General features: G+C 38.7%; 1 protein-coding gene across 9 annotated transcripts in view; it reads right to left on the reverse strand.

Annotated features, from left to right (window-relative positions):
* Positions 1-18,807, reverse strand: part of PWWP2A (PWWP domain containing 2A) — a 38,695-nt gene extending 19,888 nt beyond the window's left edge. For 2 of the 9 annotated variants that reach the window (XM_043982976.1, XM_043982975.1), the window contains exon 1: positions 16,723-17,900. In XM_043982976.1, the coding sequence (XP_043838911.1) occupies positions 16,723-17,378 (656 nt within the window). In that variant the 5' untranslated portion in view covers positions 17,379-17,900. Of the gene's footprint in view, positions 1-4,795; positions 4,901-14,901; positions 15,119-16,240; positions 16,329-16,431; positions 16,646-16,722 lie in introns of those variants that run through there. The other 7 variants (XM_043982977.1, XM_043982974.1, XM_043982973.1 and 4 more) reach the window with 7 other exon arrangements.
* Between the last annotated feature and the right edge of the window lie 2,425 nt (positions 18,808-21,232).

The following is a 21,232-nucleotide window of genomic DNA, read 5'->3' on the forward strand; positions in this document are numbered from 1 at the left end:
GGACACCTCGGAGTTTGTTATATCAGAATATGCTCTTTCTTACTTGTCATCCATACAATTCACATGTGTATAAAATATTCCAATCTTGAAATTTGGCCCTCACCTACACATTTTTGATTTGTCAGTCAATAAACATTTTTAAGTGCCTACTACATGCCAGGCACTATGCTAAGTACTAGAAATACAAATACATAAAAACAAAGACAATCCCTGCTGACAATCTAATGAAGGGAGACAACACAAAAAAAGGAGGTCGAAGTGAAGAGGGAAGGGTAGTCTTGTCCAAAGCCAATAGTAGAGATATAGCCAAATGAACCTGCTAACTAAATCTAACACCAAAAAAAAAGTGAAAAGGGTTGTTTATGAGGCCTTGGTTAAGCCTGGCCCACCAAACTACCTGGTTCTGGTCTTCAGGTCTTCAGGTCTTTAAATGAAAGGACTAATAGCAAGCCACTATATACAAGTCATTTCTGGGATAGTTGGTCAGTCTATTGTAATCTTAACAATTGTTATTTCCTCTCTTCAACCATTTTTTATAAAGAATAAGCAAACTGCTACAGTACATTGCTCAGAGTAGGTATTTAAAAATATAGAAGTCATGAGGGGCAGCTAGGTGGCACAGTGGATAAAGCACCAGCCCTGGATTCAGGAGTACCTGAGTTCAAAGCAGGCCTCAGACACTTGACACTTACTAGCCGTGTGACCCTGGGCAAGTCACTTAAGCCCCACCCCCACCCCACCAAAAAAAAAAAAAATATATATATATATATATATATATGGCACGCAGCTAGGTGGTGCAGTGGATAGAATACCAGCCCTGGATTCAAGAAGACCTTAGTTCAAATTCGGTCACAGACACTTGACACTTAATTGTTGTGTGATCCTGGGCAAGTTACTTAGAGTTAAACAATAAGATTCACTCATGAGAAAATGGACTATAAAATATAAAATCTTAATATTTAAGTTTCTAAGACATGTTTATGCCTTAAGTTTAAATTTTGGTCTTAGTATAACCTTGGAATGCAACTCAATAAACTTTCACATTAAGTTGGTCATTTACTCATGTGACTAAGGATAGAAATGAACTAATAAAACTTTTGATTAATATTTTTTCTCCACATTCATAAAACAAAGAAATAGTATGGGCAGAACTTATGGGAGTTTTTTTTCCTAAAATGCTAAAGTTATCCTCCCTAAGAACTTTTGAGCTTTCTTGCACTGTATATTTTGATATTAAGATCTTTCCTATATTGTGGACTTACTCTTTTAACCCAGCCAATGATTTTTAACCATGGAATCCATGAAACAATCTATTCCATCATGACTTTCTGCAATAACACCAGAATGATTCCAAAACAACTTTCCCTAAGCCCCAGCTTTTCCACTGAATTATGTGAAAAGTTATTAAATTTTTAGTGTTCCACTAAAGAAATAAATAGGTGCTATATAGCTAAATATATCATTTGTATTACTAATATGTGAAAATGATAACCTAACACTTATTTGTTATAAAACACTGTACAAATCATCTCAAGATGATATTCAAATTATGGGGCAGGGGGGCAGCTAGGTGGTACAGTGGATAAAGCACCAACCCTGGATTCAGGAGGACCCGAGTTCAAATATGACCTCAGATACTTGACACTAGCTATGTGACCCTGGGCAAGTCAACCCTCATTGCCCCACCAAAAAAAAAAAAGAAGACGACGACTAAGTAGCAGCAGTTCAATCATTATTGCTCTCATTTTCAGATAAATTAAGGTTCAGAAGTAAATAAGGTCCTTCTTTCAGTATATCATGCTCCCTTCTCATTCCTTAGGTATTTTAGAATACAAAAATGTTGCTCATTTTGTAGTACAAAAACTATATATGCTACCTATTCTCAGGGTAATTAACCACTATATCATGCGCTCATTATAGGTAAATCATTCTATGGAATCATTAACTCAACTTTCAAGATTTCTTGAATCACATAAAAGGGGGAGAGAGGGCCTCCTAATTTCTCTGAAATAATACAATCCTGAAATTATCTCAATATTCTAATCCTTTTCATTTACAATAAAAACACAAGACTATCCATAATTCTAAGAATGCAAACATCCAAGTAATGGTCATTTTCCTTCAATTTTTAAACCTTTTCCCACGTGGTCATTAATGCCATAGGATCAGAGTATGACTAGATTTTCCAAATTATTTCAACACATAAAATGGTTCAAGTATCAGCCTGCCTACTGAAATGAGATCTGAGTAAATGGAGAGGTGCTCATCACACACAGAAAATTGGGCTCCCACATAAAAAAACATTTTTCATCTATGGTAAATGAAGACATGTAAAAAAGTTTTGATCTGTGTCAATGGAAGGAGTTCACAATAAAATTGCTCTATCTTTCGAAATATGAAAGTGGAAAACACCTCATTGAACAGAAGCTTCAGATTTACAAAGCCCTGCATTCTCAACCATTCTTGAAATAGAAGTAATCCAGATATCATCATCCTCATTTTACAGACAAAGGAACAGACGCAGAGAAGTGGCTTGCCCTGGGTCTTACAGCCAATGTCAAAGTCTGGACTTGAACTTCAGTCTTAGGACTCCAAGACCAGCAATTTTCAGCTTCTCCAATGTCATGCTGCTTATATCCTTGAAAAGCATATTAAAAATTAAAAGCCTCATAAGACAAAAAAGGCATTAATTCAACTCAATGTAATTATCATAAGTGCCAACTATGTTCAAGGCACTATTACAAGGTCAAGAAGCTAGCTTTCTACTGAGGTACAATTTTGTTTGATACAAGTAAATAAGGACAAAGCAATTTCTGGAAGGAGAAGAAAGTAACATGGATCTGGAGAACTCAGAAAAGAGCTTCCTGTAGGAGGTGGTACTTAAGGTGAGCCCTGGAGGTAGCCAAATATTCTTTTTTTTTTTTTTTTTTTGGTGAGGCAATTGGGGTTAAGTGACTTGCCCAGGGTCACACAGCCTGTAAAGTGTCTGAGGCTGGATTTGAACTCAGGTCCTCCTGACTCCAGGGTCAGTGCTCTATCCACTGCGCCATCTAGCTGCCCCCCCAAATATTCTAAAAGAAAGAGAGAACATTCCAGGTGCTAAGCCAGTACCAAGCCCAGAGTCTACATAAAGAATGCCCGGGAAAAAAAAAAAGTGCCCAGGCAGGGTCAACTAGGTGGTGAGCACTGGCCCTGGATTCAGGAGGACCTGAGTTCAAATCCAGTCTCAGACACTTGACACTTACTAGTGTAATGATTGGAATGATGCCACCTACTGGAGACTTGCTGTGGGAAAGCTCCACCACGAGGAAAATGCCTCAGAGGGCAAGGCCATGTGGCTTTTCCTTGGCGTCAGGAAATGACGTTTGCTCATGGGTGCTGCCTATCAAGGCTACCAGCCAATCAACCTGAGGAGCCTCCTATTTTCTGGGAGGAGACAGGAAGGAGGAAAGAGAGCCTGCGCCCTTTTTGGGTTCCTGACTTGATGGTGGAGGTGGCGGCAGCGGCAGAGGACTTCACAGGAAATTTGAGGAAAGATAGAAATGCCAGGCTGTTGGAATTCTGTTCTCAATCTTTTTCCTTCTATTTTTCAATAAACCCTTAAAAACCTAAACTCATTTTATCAGTGATTTTAGTCAGTTTCCCCCAAAACTGGGGGAACAGATTAGAATCCACATTTAGAATCTTAAATTACACACTAGCTATGTGACCCTGAGCAAGTCACTTAACCCTCATTGCCCTGCAAAGAAAAAAAGAAGAATGTCCAGGGAAATACACAACACATGTAGGCCATTTTAACCAGAGTAGAGAGGAATAACACGAATTAAGTCTCAAAAGCCAAGCTGTGGAAGGATTTAAATGCCAGACTGAGCAGTTTGTATTTTATCCTAGAGGAAAGGGAAACACTTAAGATTTTTTTTTTTATGGAGTAACCTGCTTCTTAGTAATATTCATTTTTCAGTAATGCATAGTATTGCTAGACTTTGAAACGAGGAATCCTATTAAAAGGTTACAGCACTAGTTCAGGTAAGAAGTAAAAAGAAAATTGATTCTAGGTTAGTGGCTGTGTAAATAGATACAAAAAGGAATATATGGAGGAAGAACATATAAGCTTTAGCAACTGACTGTATATATGGACTTTGAAGAAATTACTTAAAAATGTAAGTTTTAGTAAATGCTGAAATTACTCAAAAGTATCAAAAATTAACTTTCATTTTTAAAAAAATTTATAGAGAACTCACCTAGTTCCCTCCCCTTCCCTCCCCTCCCCTCCCCAACAGCATTTACAAATCCACTAACCAAACATAAGGAAGAGGTTCAATGGTAATTTTCCCAAATTACATGGGGCTGGAAAAGACTGACCTATTTTGCCAAAAGCTAAGTTTTCCTTCATCTTTATAAGGTTGAAATTAAGTGTGTTATATAATATGAACATCACTTAATTACTTAAGTTGTATGGAAAACTCTAGAAGGAATGACTTCTAAATCCAATTAAGACCCTTAACCATCATATAAAATATAACTCAAGAGACAAAACATTGCCAGGTGGTCTAAATACTGTGGATTAGATCATTCCAGAGATCTTTATATTAAAGGTACTCAACAGAGTATTTATAACTATAAATAGTAGTTTTTAAAAAACATTTTACAACCTCCTAAAAACTGCAAGTCTCTTTTTTTCTATAGTGTTCCATTTTAGGACAAACAGTAAAATAATGGAAAGGCACACATGGTTAAGTGCTTAATATAGGTCAAATTTCTTTCAGCTCTACTTGTAACATAAGATGAAACATACCCTTGGGGTTTCTGTTGTTCCTAAGCTATCTTGTACTTTAAGCAGTATTTGTCTTCTAGGAGAGCCCACATACAGGAGAGGGAAAGCTTATGTGGCTGAGACATTTTGTAGCAAAGCTAGAGGTAAAGGTCTAGAGTTGATAGGCAAGCCAAAGACAAGGAATAATGAACCTATGAAAAAAAGGGAGAGGGGGTAAAGAGTAAACTAAAAATGATTAAGCAGTATGTGCTATGTCAAAAAAAAAATTTCAAGTCTGTGTAGCATATCTATATAACCTTCGAACTAACCCAACTGATTTAAAATTCAGTACTTATTCTGGAGCTAACTTCTTTCCAATCTAATTATTAGAAAATAGGTAAGTCTTAGTGCTACCTTGGTAAAGAGAGAAGAGTGAGATAATCAATAGATGGACATATCATTGTTTTCCAAAAGCTTCTATCATTTCCCCCCAAGCTAGAGTTTCTAAAAGTAGAGCAGCCCTGCTAAAAGGCTCTAATTCTGGCCACCTGACCCTCTCTCTGATTCCACACTGCCCCCCCCCCTTACTAAGCTCAACACAATGTTACTTTTGGAAACCGTTTATAACACTTGAAATACACTTACTGACACAACAGCAAAAAATGAAACACAATCAGCCAATTGGACTATTCTATGCCTTTAAAAACCACAGATGTGTGCTCCTGACTTAAATTCTTAAGTGGTATTCATGGTAAGGTACTGGTATGTTCAAATTGCTCATTAGCATTAAGCCTCAAAGTAACCTCAATCCAATCATACTCTCAGACCTGGATCTAGTTTCCTCTAGTTCCTGTTTAGATCAATTTGTCCATGCTGAACTGATTTGTCTTTATAGGCTTCACCCCAATTAAAACATTTTTTTCTAGTTAACACAATTTTCTTTTAAAATGTAAACTTACTATTAAGAAAGGGGCAGAGGTTAGTAATCAGCTCAAGGCTCAAAAACAATGTTGGAAGAGATTGGCTTTGCAGGCTTCCCAAAGGTAGTAGACCACGCCTCTCCCTTCAGCAAATAAGAGAAAGATCAACAGAAGACAAAAGGAACATGTTTTCCTCCCACAATTCACTTCTCTTAAAAGAAAGTTCAGCCAGTAAAGCTAGCTGGATAGGAAGGCAATATTGCAAATTGAAACCTTGTTTACAAATTCTCCCCAGATTTATTCCCTTTCAAAAAGTTTTCTATAAACTGCCTCATGTAGAAGCATTAAAAAATGATCAACTTAATCATAAAATTAGTTGAAGTATAAAAAGGTAATCTGATTTTAATATTTACCTTTCCTTGAATAAGGAGGGTTGCATTTATGCCAGGCATATTAAAGCCAAGTATATCTGCATTGGGCCAAAAACTTTACCTCTTTTTTATTTTCTACTTAAAACTCAAAATGTCTAGAATTGGAATGACCAAATTTCACAAACTGAATTTACAAAGTTTCAAAATCAGCCATATATAGAAAAAAAATCTCAGAATGTTATTAATTCAGACCTATTCTATTTACCAAGGCAACGAGGTAGAGCCATATAGCACTGTGCTTGGAGTGGGAAAGACCAGAGTTCCAATTTGGCCTCAATACACTTTACTTGCTGTGACCCCTAAGGCAAGTCACTGCCTCAGTTTCAACTGTAAAATGGGATAATAAAAGCATCTGTCTCCTAGGGTTGTTATGAAGATCAAATGAGGTAATTAACACTTAACCCAGTGCCTGATACATATTAGGCACTATATAAATGTGATTATCATTATTTTTACTATGACCTTAGCACTATGGAAAAAGGCATTTGCGTTAGTAAAAATTTCTATCAATAATAAATTTTGGGGGCAGATAGGTGGCACAGTGTATAGAGCACCAGCCCTGGAGTCAGGAGGACCTGAGTTCTAATCTGGCCTCAGACACTTCCTAGCTTGACACTTCCTAGCTGTGTGACCCTGGGCAAGTCACTTAACCCCAGTTGCCTCACCAAAAAAAAAAAAAAGAAAAAAAGAAAAAATAATAATAAATTTTGGTCTTGACTGTTAAAATCAGAAAATATATTTAAAGTTCTTTGTAAACCTTAAATACATACAAGCTATCATTAGTAAGGAACCACTAACAAAAGATCTGCATTCAAACAATGAATGTGCTAATTACAACCAAAGCACAAAGCTATGATCGCCTAATATAAAACCAGACATTGTACATGGGTTTTGGAAGAATACAAAACATAAAAACAGGTTGCTGCCCTTAGGGAGCTTGTGGTAAGGGACCGAGAGGAGTAGAGGGGAGACATATTCTTTTAAAGAGATTAACAACAACTGATGTAAATCATGTATTAGGAGGCTAGTGAATGGTAAAAATAACTTAATAATTCCGAATGGTACATTTTAAACTTTATACAAAAAATACAAAGAATAAGGCTTAAGTTTCCCTAATAATTATTTCCCTCTTCCTAATACTAAGGAAAACACAAATAAAAAATATTAATTTTTTAATCATTGATGATATACCTGCCTAAGAAATTGGGGGTTAGGATGAATAGATGGGAACCTTCCAATTTTCACTCTAAAACCTCCTAGCTGTGCATGCAATGAACCAGTTATTTAATTTCCTAAGAAATGTTTTGCATGACTTCACATGTATAATTGATATCATATTGCTTGCCTTCTGAATGGGTGGGGAGAGGGGCAGGGAGCATTTGGAAGTAAAAAATTTTTTAATGTTAAACATAAATAATTTCCTAAGAAGGCTTTTTCCAATCTATTCAGGGAGAGGGACCACTAACAAAACTACCCTGTATTCATTCTGTAAATATAGTTTATGTGTACACATTGTCTCTGCCATTAGAATGTAAGCTCTTTGAAAGAACTGTTTCCACTGTCTTCTACAACCTCAGCACAGAAGTTGTACTGCATACATAGAGTAAAAAAAGCACCCTTTAAGGCAAGGGCTTGGAGGAGCACAGCAAGTGGAGGGAGATGTCCATGGATAAATTCCAGGGGTCTATGAACTTGGTTGGGGGGGGGGGGAGAGTTACATCTTTATTTTCATTAACCTGATTTTTATCATCTCCTTCAATTATACATATATATATATGTATATATATATATATATATATATATAAAAATAAATAAATTCTGAGATGGGGTCCATAGGCTTTACCACATTTCCACAGCGGTGTGTGACACACACACACACACACACACACACACACAAAACATTTAAGGACTGCTACTTTCAGGGCAAATCTATTTAACCATGGCAAGTTATTTTAAAGCAGAAAGCTTTCTTCTCATTACCCTATCACAGGAATCACAGATGAGGAAATGGTTGATAGTGGACAGACCTCATTTGAAGATAGTGAAAGAAGAGCATGACTGGGTTTAAAGTGGTTTCAGTACAAGCCTTTAAAGAAAATAGGATAGGCTAGGAAATGAGATAAAAATAGCAACAATTTAAAGTGTTTTAAAATCATTTAGCATTTATTAAGAATTTTCTTTGTGCCAAGACTGTGCTAGAGACACTAAAGCAAAAAGAATTCCTTAAAACAAACTTTATTATTAGTCTTTAATTAGATTGGTGATCCATATCACCCAGAGTGTTTCATTCAGTATTTTCAGTTATTCCAAAATGTGAGTTCTTTCATAATATGCTTCAGAGGTTAGTAAAACCTGATTACACTTTTCTATCAAGTAAAACACCAATTCAGAAGAGAACATCACTGATTATTAACTAGGTTACCTGATATTTCTTTCAGAAAACGAACACTTCCATCAAAGGACCTTCTCATTAAATACTGTAAACATTCACAAGAGTTTTCAAATATCTGGACAGAATACCATTAAGTTCTAGCTCTGGACTTTTGGTTCCCAATGACTAATCTGGCCTTTCATTTTAGTTTTAATCTACTAAAATAATGTTGGTGGGTTCAGTTAAAACTTAAGATATGCTTGGATGAGTATACCAACAATTAAAAGGATCAACTATTTCTCAGCAAGTGGTCATAAAATAAACCATCATCATTTTTTCAAACTATTTTATATTATTTGCTTTACTTTAAAATTATCCACTCCTTAGTTTCTAATCAGCAATGAAAATTACGGGTTCTCTGAAGAACTAAGGACAAAATGGGGATTAGAGTTCACCAAATATTGAGGCATTCAAATCTCTTTCCCCTATATTTGAAAAATGATAGCCACACATAGCCTCAAACTTGGCTACTGGGTGACCACAACTGATTTCAATGGTCAAGATTTTGAGATGCAGGACCATAAGAGGGGCAAGGAAGGATGAGAATTCCTAGAAATGTCCTAATAACTCTAGATTATGAGACTTTAAAAAAAGAAATTACCTTTAGGTAGATGTAATTGCTATTTCTAGAAAGTACCAAATGCTCTCACAACGAAAAAAATCTATAACTTAATGAAGCAGTCTAAGCCAGGGTACATGCAAGTGTATTAAAAGAAGACAGATGGTAAACTGAAAACTATAGACTAAGATAAACTATATTTGAGAAAACCATTCACCAGACAAATTAAAGACCTATTCTGAATGCTCATCTCATTGATATGAGCACTCCCACTCATTCCACAATGCAGATTGCAACTCCCCTACTTCTAAAATGAGATCTACCATCCCAGATTTCTGTACTTTTTTGGTACTATTTTCAAACATACCCAAGAGCATTCAAAGGAGTAGGATTTAAAACATTTAGGTTGTTCAATTATTTGAAAAATGATAACCTAAAATATGCCTCCTGAACATCAATCCTACTTGAAGTTCCACTAAAGATTATGAATTTACTCATTGTTTTACATACATGCTACTGGAACAAAACTTTCTTATAAGACTTGCAACGTACAGGTCAGTGGAAAATGAGAAACTTCAGAGAATATTTACTTTTAAATGTTTTAAATAAAGTGATGCACTTCATAAATATAGTGGATTTCCAAAAACTCACACTGTTCATTTTTATAAATTTAGTCAAAAGCCCACCAAATTAACAGTATGAGGGTAAGTACTATTTTTTAAAAATCTTTTGGTGTAGATTGTCTCAAGAAACAGCACTGTGTAGAGGATGGAGAACTGGCCACGGAGCTAGTAAAACCTGTATCACTGTACAGCCTCAGACACTTAGTTGTACTACTCTAGATAAATCACTTAACCTCAAATAATTTGAGGAAACTATCTCAGACTATAAAATTAAAGAAGCTGGAATGAGTCCTCATCCCAGAATTCTCGAATTATATTCATGATCACAGGTCCTGTTTATATCACTAGTCTTTACTGCCTGTTGGAATGAGTAACATTACAATACAAATGATCTGTGAAGTGAATAGGAAATCTGGCTAGATTCAATCTGGAAAGCTGAACGTTGTTTTCTACTGATCCAAAACTACTTGCCAGTGCAAAAATCCATCTCTTTTAACATAAATATTGTTCCTGTGGTGACTCAATTGGGGAATACATCAGATTAATATAAACAACTCAAAAAGCAACGGAAAATCCACTGTAGACACATACAAGAGCTTGTTAATTCACTATGACAAATTTGCATGCAATAAACATTTTGTAAGACATTACCCGAGATATGTATTAATGGAAAAGGAGATGGGCAAGGCCAACCACTGATAACAACAGATAAATAAGTAGAATGTATTGGTACTTCTGAGATACTAAAAGGGGTCTTAAAAATATATTAAGAGTTGATTGATACTTTATGGAGGATGTATCAGAAAATTGACAAAAATCAAAACAGGATAAGAAATTTCAATTTACTTTGATAAAAGTAGTATTAAAGTTAAATTCTGAAATAATCCTCACTTCAAAGTCTTCTACAGACTGAATGATAAATATAAATTCCAAAAAGGATTGGTGTTTTTAGTTTTGTAATAAGATTAAGCTAATTATTTTACTTTTATAAAATGTTCAGTGTAATAAGAAATTATCCTAACAGTTTTCTATTACGGCACACCATGGAATGAAGTAGAGGCAGGGGACATAGGTCTCTGACTCAGGAAGAACTAGGTCCAAAAGTCCCTTCCATATTTTAGGTTATCATTTTTCAAATAATTGAACAACCTAAATGTTTTAAATCCTACTCCTTTGAATGTTCTTGGGTATGTTTGAAAATAGTACCAAAAAAAGTACAGAAATCTGGGATGGTAGATCTCATTTTAGAAGTAGGGGAGTGGCAATCTATATAATTCTAGACAATATAGAATGTTCACTGTGCACCAAGGCAGTTTTTTATGACTAAAAGTTGCAGGGAAGGTGTTGGGTGATCTGCATTGGTAGAAAGGGAGCTAGATATACCAATGAAATCACAGGTTTAGACACCACTCCCAAAAAGCTTTTGTTTCCATTTTTCTCATGTCTACGTGTTCACTCAAGTGCATGGGCGTGCATGCGCATGCGCGCACATACACAGTTTTAGATTTAAGAGCTAGAAGGGACCTTAAGAGACTATCTAATCCAGATACCCTCATGTTATAAAGAACTTGAGGCCCACAGAAATTAAATGACTTCTAAAAAGTCACACAAGCATTAAGGGGCAAAACCAGGATGTGAATACATGTTTTGATTCTAAAGCCAGCACACATCTCAATGTATTATGTACAATAAAATAGCATTGTCTTATTTTTATAAATTGTTTTAGATTTTTAAAAAATACTGTCAAAATTTCAAGAATTCATCTATATGAAAGACCTTCCAACTTCTGAGTATTTTGCCTCCAATAAATGCCTATAATAAAATAGTAACATCCATAGTACAAAATTACCATATGCTCAATAGGGAAGGAGCATTGATCTTAAGCATATGTTAGCAGTGGATCCTAAAACTATTTTTTGAACAAGAAAATGTTCTGTATGTGCCCATTATATTTTACTCCAGAACACAGCATATGAGTTTCAGATATGGATACAAAATAACAGTAATTTTTAAAAGGGTTGAAAATAAAACCCCACAATAAAATTCAAGCAAACTAAGGTCCATGTTCTCAATCTTGGTGTTGCCTTAGTTGACACTACGGACACTACTACTCACTGCTTCACCAGACTGGCTGCATATAATTCCCACCAAAAGTAAGGTTAGTGCACCATGGTCTCTGAAAAAAAAAATCATTTCTTGATTTATTATTTTGAAATATAATCTAACAAACATGTTCAAATTGAGTTTGCTACAAATGATAACTAACAATATCTGCAACATCAATAATCCTTTTAAAAAAAACTTTAAATTGAAAATTTGAATCTTCCCAAAAGGTAGAAATTCTGGTCTCATTTAAGGTGTATGGAATTAAGATTCTTTAGACAGGAACTGCTTTGTAAACCCTTGGTTTGGGCCAGGTTGGAAAAAAATTGTTTTAATTTAAAAAGTCAAAAGAAGACTTGTGCTGATTATTCAGGTAAAGCCATTTATCATACAGGAGGAAACTGAGGCCCATATGTAATGACTGACCCAAAAATCAAACAGCTAAATTAGGTCCATAACCAAAACTGTAACTCAAAACTCCTGGATACCAGGCCAGTGCTCTATCACCTACCTGTGTTACTGTCAAATATACGTACTGGGTTGGTTTTTTAAAAAAGAAATTGTTAAGTTACTTGCTCTTACTTTCACAAGGCTAAGCCCAAAGAGCTCATTACTATGAAAGCTGTTTCCTCATATAAATAAATTTAGAAACTTATTACTATAAAAGTAACCTAGGATCACAGGTAGACTGAATTTTTAAATTCTTTTTTTTTTTTTTTTGTGAGGCAGTTGGGGTTAAGTGACTTGGTGAGGCAATTGGGGTTAAGTGACTTGCCCAGGGTTACACAGCTAGTAAGTGTTAAGTGTCTGAGGCTGGATTTGAACTCAGGTCCTCCTGAGTCCAGGGCCAGTGCTCTATCCACTGCGCCACCTAGCTGCCCCTGAGTTTTTAAATTCTAAAGGATACACAGGAGCATCATTCTTTCACACAATGAACAGCCCATTCTGCCTTCAAGGTAATTCAACATCTGTGTTAGGGATGATAATATTAAGATATTAACTCGTATTTATACATTTCATTTTCTGCTTTTTGATGGCTGATTATAAGAGCACTCCAATATGTTGTGGAAGGGCAAGGTAGGAAGAAAAATTTGGAACTCAAAATCTTATAAAAATGAATGTTGAAAACTGTCATTACATGTAACTGGAAAAAAACCAAAATACCATTAAGATTGGGGAGGAGAAAAGAGTACTCTGATAGGGAGAGGTAGGGAAAAGGCAAAGACAGGTGTCCATGAGAAATGAAACAATATTACAACAAATGCTTTCTCTCTTCTAACCCCTCCTAAAAAAAGGAAAGACAAAAAATAGCTTACAAGATATTGATCGTTTTGGTACACCTCTTTGTTCAGATTTACTCAGAGAGAAGAACTCACCAAAAATGAGGCAGCCATTGTTTTTGGAAGATTAAAGAGAAAAACGGAAATATTCACACTTCAATAAAATTTGATGCTTTTATTCACTGGATGAACTCAAGAAATTTCTTTTACTGCCTAATTCAACTTCATTCATTTTGCCTTCTAATTAGAAATGAAATCTGTTCCCTAATATTTGGCACTTAGTGCCATGGCAAAATGGAACAGAAAGGCCTGGCTCTATGGCCCATGCCTATGTGTAATCTACACTCTACAAGGAGGAAGGGACCAATGGATCACTTGCCTTCTAAAGTTCTGAGCTGCAGTATGGCTAAAAAGGAATGCTAAAATGGTAATCCTTTCCCTGCCCCCTCCCCAAGGAGCAACTAGTGGCTGCCTAAGGAGGTAGGGAAAGAAGCTAGCCTTTAACCCTAGATGAGACTGGAAGATCTAGTCTCCATCCCACCCACAAAAAAGTAACAGACCATTTCACCATTTCAGTCCCCAATAAATATCCCTTTGCTTTGTTATTTTGAAGAAGAAACCATAAATTAAAGTTAGAAAAAGATATCCTTATACCTGTTACTTCATGGTTATTTCTATTAGAAGCCCAATGAGTGTTTTTAAATTTGACTAGAAGTTTGTAGTCTTGATGAGAACTAAAGAAAAATAACTCGCTAATATACAGTATTTGTAGCCACAGATGGTTATGTATAGAAGGATTTAAGAAATTTAAAAATCAATTAAACCAAGAAACCCCCATCTTTTTCCAAAATGATTTTGAAATAGGGCAACTCACCCCCCCCAAAAATAAAGGGCTGCACTCCTCACTTTGACCCCTTAGCTTCTTTCAAGGCTCAGCTCAAGTGCCTTCTTAAAGTTCTAGATTCCCTAGTCAGTGTTATCTCCCATATCTTTAAGTTTTCCTGTATCCTATATCTATATGCTTGATGACCTCTCCCCTGATAAAATTTAAGCTGAGATTATTTTGCACACCTACACTCAGCTCAAACACCACATCCTATAGGTCCTTGCTATCAAATTACCTAAATAAGTGTTATCCGCTTCATTTATTTAGTAAATATTTTATATTGACTCATCCATAGGCTTCCCTCCAGTAGAAAATAAGCTCCTGAGGATAAGGACTGTTTTGCTAGTCTTTACATCCCCTCCAGGATCTAACACCAAGCCTTGGTAAACAGGCTAACTGCCTGTTGTCTTGGATCTGCTTTCTTAGGGTTCCCATCAAGACCCATTCAATTTTCATTTATCAGATTATCTACTTTGTCCAAAGTGCTGATTGTACAGAAAAAGTCTTAGTTAGAAACTAAGTAAACTATGCCATCTCCCTACCACTGACCTCCATCCCCAAACTAAGCTTCTTGAAGGCAGTTAACTGAATCCTATAAACCTGGCCCTAAGTAGCTATTCCAAATATTACTGAAACGAACAAATCTGAAGACGTAGTTGGTTCAATCCCCCAGGTTTTTTCGCTAGAGAACTTTTTTTTAAATCAAATTTCCTGGTAAGATTTCTTCACCTTTCTATAAAGAATAGTCAACTACAAATGCTGGAAGTGAAAAGTGATTCTCCGAAGCACACACTTAAAGTAATTTTTTTAAACTAAAAATATATATTACCTTAATAATTAAAAAGACTAAACCAAAATAATCACTGCCACCTCAGGCTTGAAAACACATGGATCCTATTTACGGGAGCAACTTACCTTTTTGTACCTTCCTTTTGCAGATATTAAGTCCAGAGTCTCACAATCATTGGTCCTCTGTTCTGTTTGGTTCAATAGCATACACACTGCTGAATGATTTCTATTGAAAAGCCTAGTAAAAAGTCACATTTTGAAAGTTCTAAAATTACTAGAAAACAGTAAACAATTAACTGCAAAACCTCTTGGCCTTTTCCTTGAATCTAATAGTGTGGGGTTTTTTTTCACGCTATTTTCAAGAAAAGAATTTACGTCTATTTTTAAAATGCAGTATATGTCAGGTTTTTGGGGGGTGGGAAGAGGATTCTGATGGGGGGGCAGGGAGAAATGAACATTCTAATGAAAAAGGACAAACTAATGAGCCATTTAGAAGCAGGTGAGATACCATCAGCAGAATGTATGCTGTTAAAAGAAACAGAATAGAGAGCCATGAATGAGAGGCTCTGCACTTCAGATCTGCAAAAGAAGGGAATAAGAAAGTTAACACTGAACTTGTAAATAGATCACCTAATTCACCTTTACTGTATATACTGAAGTTAGATATGCAAGCATATAAATTAGAAGTTCTAGTTACAGTTAGACTTTGTTGAAGTTTCGGATCCAAAATTTTCAATCTTTCAGTTTTAAAATATGCACCCTAAACTACAGTCTTCAACACTCATAGATATTTACCATGATTACTCCACTGTCAATCCTTCGATTCCAAACACTTATTAAAGCACAGCTATATGTGCTGAACACTGTGAGATGCTGATGGAGGTATAACAAGGGTTAAATAATGAGGTCCCTGCCCTCGTGGAGGCTCACAAGCTAGCTTTCTAGAGGGACCAGAAAAATCTTATCACATCCGTTGTCTTCTTTATTAAATCTTTCTACAAGGAATATCGTGATTTTAAATTTTTCTATGGAGTCAAATTAAAGGAAAAAGTGTTTACAAAAATGTTAGACCTGTATCGTAAGTACACACATGGATCATTCCTTTCCTTGTAATTAGATCTAGCTTAACAGTCAGAAAAATCCACTTGAAATCTAAAGTACCTTGTTCAACTTAAAAGAATCCCCATACCAGGTTCAATCAAGCTTTAATGGAGTTCCCGACTAAAATCTCCAGCCTATTAAATGGATTTTACCTTCTGTTCCCTAAATAATTTAAGGTTGATGATGAAAGAGATTTGGTTTTGATACTGTCTATCAAATCACCTCAACTGTATCATAATTATAATAAAGGTTACCCCACCCAAAAGTCCTCCCTACAAAACCATCTAAATGAGGGTACTTCACCACAACAACTTCATTCCACCTAGAGATGCACTATCCCTCTTCCAAGGGCACGATGCCATACCTGTCCCATTCCAGACGCCTCTAAGAGAGGAGAAATGGGATGGAGGTGGGGGGAAGATATTCTAAAGCCCCTCCTGGAAGAGCCGCCGGGAGGGAGAGGAGGGAGGAGGGGAGAGGAAAGAGTGGCTTTGTGGAGCCGGCTTCCCCCTAAGCAGCCCCCCCTCCTTAACGCCCCCCCCCCAGTCCACTCACCCATTCCCCAAGAGTGGTGTGAAAAATGCCACAAGGGAGGTCCTATTCGCCCAGCACCGGAGAGGATGGGGGGCCCGGGGTCAGGAAGGAAGCTTGAGCTTGGGGGGCTCCTCCCTCCTTCCCTCCCTCGGAGCATCTCCCTCCCGGGCACGCTCTCATAGCCCAGCTTCCCTCCCAGCACTCAGAGCACGTTGCCCGCGGGCCGGCCCCGGGCAGCTCCAGAAGCCGCATGGACAGAGAAGGGGGCGGGAGGCGGATCCGCCGCGGGGGTCCCCCACCCGGGAGCGGTACCTTTTGGACAGATCCATGAGGACCCCCGAGAAAAGCTTCTCCCCGAGACGGAAGGACACCACGAGCGCGTCCTCGATGATGTGGTCCAGGGTGACCCGCACCTCCGAGCCCGGGATCAGCTGAGCCACGGCCGAGTCCCCGCCCGCCGGCGGGACCAGCGCCGGGGCCGCGGGCTGGGGTTGGGGCTGAGGCGGCGGCGGCGGCGGCGGCGGTGGCGGCGGCTCCTCGGGAGCCGGCTCTTTCCCTTCCTCCGGCGGCGGCGTCAGGGGCTCGGGTCCCGGTGGGGCTGTCGTCGCCTCCCCCTCCTCCTTCGGTTCACTCTCCTCAGAGCGAGCGGGAGGTTTCTCCTCGGGCTCGAGCCTCGGAGAGTCGGGCTCCAGCCGGGGCTCGGGCTCGGGCTCGGGCCCCGCCGCTCCGGGACTCCGGGCGAGCTCCCCCGGTGGCGGCTGCGGCGGCTCATCGGCCTGAGGAGCGGGCTTGCTGTCCGCCTCGTCAAGCACCAGGGCTTCGGTGGCGGTCACAGGCAGGGGATCGGTGCCGGCCTCGGCGCCCGCCTCGCTGCCGGGGATGGGCTCCATCTCTGGTTCGGCCTCGCCGGCGCCCCCCTCCCCCGGGGACGCTGCAGTCGCTGCCGCCTCCGCAGCCACGGCCGCCATTTTCTTTCTGGCTTCTCCTCCTCCGACTCGGGCAGCGGTGACGGCGGCGGCAGCGGCGGCGGCAGCGGCAAGCGCTAGGTTCCAGGGCCTTCCCCTCCTTCCTTCAGAGAAGCACTTCCCGCCCCTTTTCTTCTCCGTTCATCTATGCCGCCGCACCACTGGCTGCCTTTCACACCCCGCCCACAGGTAGAGCGATCAATTGGCCGGATTGGATGCCCATCACTTGATCGAGTCTCCACCCAGAGCGGGAACTTCTCATTGGCCGGTCGAGTTGTCAAACGTCGAAGGTTAGGCGATGGAGTAGGAAGGCGGGTTCAAAACGAGAAAAGAAGAGAGAGGAAAGAAGCAAGGCATGGGGCTGGAGGGGCTGCCAAGTTTTCTATTGGCTGGAGGAGAAATTAGGGGTCTTGTGGTTTGTCGCTGTATCTGTCCATTCGTCTCCAGGTGTCCAAGCGGAGGGGCAAAGGAGGGAATCACATGGCTTGCCAATCATTTCAGAGGCTGCGGAGGGGAGGGGTAAGAGCACAAGGTGGGGTAGAAAAGGAGGGGAGGGAAAGCGATTCCCATGATGCACTGCGCCACGCCCTTAGAATAAATGTTATTTCTAGGCACGGATCTATCTGGCTTTTACTTTTGGGACAGATGCGCTTGTTTTTGGGGAGTGAGAGAAAGTTTGGGATCCTAGGACCACGAAGAATCCTTTAAAAAGAGACTTCTCCTTACCCGTATCTTCATCTTCTTTATTACTAACGAAAAATGTCGGGGGTGTGGGGGCTGCACAAATCTTTGGTCAAAGAGGAGCTACCATCCAATGAGCTGGGTAGGGCCTGATGTTCCTGGGTTTTTTCAGAATGAAGGGACTGCCCTCAGGAACCCCAGCTTCAGCCCCAAAGTATACACGGTATTCTTTGGATTTGGGCATGCTTTTTCTTTCCAGGTTCACAGAACAATGGAAAACATCAGTATTCTTACTTGAACCCCAGCCCTTCCTCCATCAAGTGTACATTGTTTCCCTTAGATTCCTCTTCTCCTCTGTACCCATTTGTTCTCATCTCCCTTTCCCCTGGCTTATGTTCAATATGCCCGGAAAGGTCCTCTTCCAGCAATTCCCCATCTTCGTTTAAATTAAACCTCAAAACCTACTTCTCTTTTTGTCTAAGGTGGCAAAAAAAAAAAGGTGGTTAAAATCAGAAACTTTGAAGGAGAAGAAAGAATGAAGATCACCTTCAGGGAAGGAAAACAAATTCTGAATTAAAAATTTGCTCAGAACAAGCATCGAGATCTATTTAAGAGGAAAATTTCATGGTACTTCTTAAATCATTCTTTGGCCTGAAGCCCCTGGGAAAATACTGGAAAAGATCATTACTACAATTAAGAGCTTTTTTTACAATTAAATTTGATAAAATGTGAAATGGTTCTATATTTCACTGTGGATGCTTAATGAATGGTACATAAAATATTGTCTTTTTTAGGAAATAAAGCTTTCTGAGTTAAGCTTCTGCACTGCCATTCAAAGTCATACCGTATGAGAACCCAGGGCAAGACAGTTTCCTGGTTACCTACTTGTGGTAACTAAAGAGCTAGTTTGAGATGTAGACTACTTGTATCATTTTCCAAATGCATGCAAAATGAAGCACCAAAACTCTAGGACCATAACCTATTAGAGCTGAAAAAGACCTTTGCTATCATCTAGTTCAATCCTCTCATTTTATAGATGAGTTCACATGGGTTGTTATATACCTAAAGTCAACAACTAGTAAGTTACTGAGCCAGGATTCAAACCTGCTTCTTCTGACTCCAAATCAACATCCTTTCCCATCCATCATTATTAGAATTCCAACTCCAGCATTTACTAAATATGTGATCGTGGTTAAATGAATTAACTTCTCTGAACCCCAATTCCTTATTTGTAAAGTAGAGGTAACTTTCACTATATGCTCCACAGGGTTGTTTTGTAAGGAAAGAACTTCGTAAATCTTAGAAGTGCTATATAAATAAGAGTTATTATTATTCAACCTTATTTCCCACTTTATTTCATGGGTTGTTGCAAGGATGGGGAATAACATCCTAAATGCCACATAAGTTCCCCAAAAGTGGGATACCAGAAAACTTCCATATGGAGGCTTTTTGGGAAAACATAGGCAAGATTCTCACACAGGATGGGAAGACATTGATTGATTACCATCTGCCTTGCATAGGAGGCTATACTCACTTTGATAAAGCCACAGATCTATTGAAGTAAATCCTACTTTTCAACCTACAGACCAGGCGAATCCATAAAAATCTCTTCTCATTCCTTTATACAGGTTATGATTATTCCTGCCTCCATGATTTTGCTCCTGCTGTTCCCCCTTGTCTGGGATTTCTTTCCACTGCTTCCCTTTTTCTAATCCTGAAAGACTTTTATAAATTTTTTTTTAACAAACTACATGAGATCCATCTCAATTCTTCCAGTTTGTATAATTCCCTGAACTTTCATGGCATTTTAGTCAGTAATACTCAGGTTAACCTTTCTTTGTTCTCCAATTGTTCTGTTTTGGGGGACTAGTTCTGACAAGTATATTGTAAATCCCTTTAGAGAAGGGATCACATTTTTGTTTTGTTTTTCTACTTATGTCTACTGGACAGTGGTGGTGGGCATGTAACAAATTCTTACTAAATATTCATTAACTTATTATGGAAGGTGCCTTGCATTGCCTCTTGGAAAGACTCCTAAGTATGTCAGGGGCTCTAAGCCAAAGTTTCTGTCCAACAAATGGAAGCCTTGGTTAAAGAGATGTGCTTAGTGCTGGAGTCAACCTTATAAACCTGAAGCCAGAGATAGTGTGACATAGTGGCAAGCCCTCTACATACAAGACTCAAAGGACCTGGGTTGATCTTGATTCTGTTAGTTACTAACTTGCTATATAATCAGTGAACCTCTCTGGGAAAAGCACTTAACTTGTTAGCTTTAGTTTCCTTGTTTGCAAAAATAGGGATAATATCTAGAAGTTGATGCTTAAAGGTACTTTGTAAATTCTAAATCACTATACAAATTTTAGATTTATTTTAACATGGCTGTGTGCTGTGTATCAGCACACAAAAAGATATTTTGTCTAATGTCTAATGTGTCTGATGTATGGGAATGCAGAACTTGCAAACTGAAGCACATAGCAGGAATTCATCCATTCCATAAAAATTTGCTGAACATTTCTTATATTCCCCACCCTATACCTGTGCACTTGCACATCTAAGCAAATACAGGAAATGAGAAGAAAACTATTTTAAATCATTTTTCTTGTTTCTATATCAAATTTCTGCTACTTGGTCTGATTTTCTTTTCCTTGGATTCAGTGGAGGCGGTTTTAAACTGTTGTGTTTCTGAGTTGAATGTTTCCTGGGATTTGATGTGGCCTGTGCTATCCCCATTCAAAAATTCAAGTCTTTGAAAAGACTACATTTTCAGCTCTCTTTTGCTTTCCAACAAATTGCTTTTGGGGGGTGGGGTTGTATGCGTGCGTGTGTGTGCGCGCGCGGGCGTGCTGGGTGAAGGAAAGAAGCTACTCCCAGAAGGTTTTCAAGGACTCTAAATGATTCATAAAGAGCTTTCAGATTCAAGGAGGACAGATGCAGGAACTAGGTCGCTCTCTCTCTCTCTCTCTCTCTCTCTCTCTCTCTCTCTCTCTCTCTCTCTCTCTCTCTCTCTCTCTCTCTCTCTCTCTCTCTCTCTCTTTCTCTCTCTCTCTCTCTCTCTCTTTTTGATGGAAGGAGGAAAATTTGAGAAGGTGGACCCTTCCTTAGGAGGACCTGATTCCCAAGTTCCCAAGCAGCCTCAGCCCACTGAACGAGGGTGGTAGATGCTGTGGATGCTGAAA

The sequence above is a fragment of the Dromiciops gliroides genome, chromosome 2, assembly GCF_019393635.1.
Source record: "Dromiciops gliroides isolate mDroGli1 chromosome 2, mDroGli1.pri, whole genome shotgun sequence".
Taxonomy (NCBI): domain Eukaryota; kingdom Metazoa; phylum Chordata; class Mammalia; order Microbiotheria; family Microbiotheriidae; genus Dromiciops; species Dromiciops gliroides.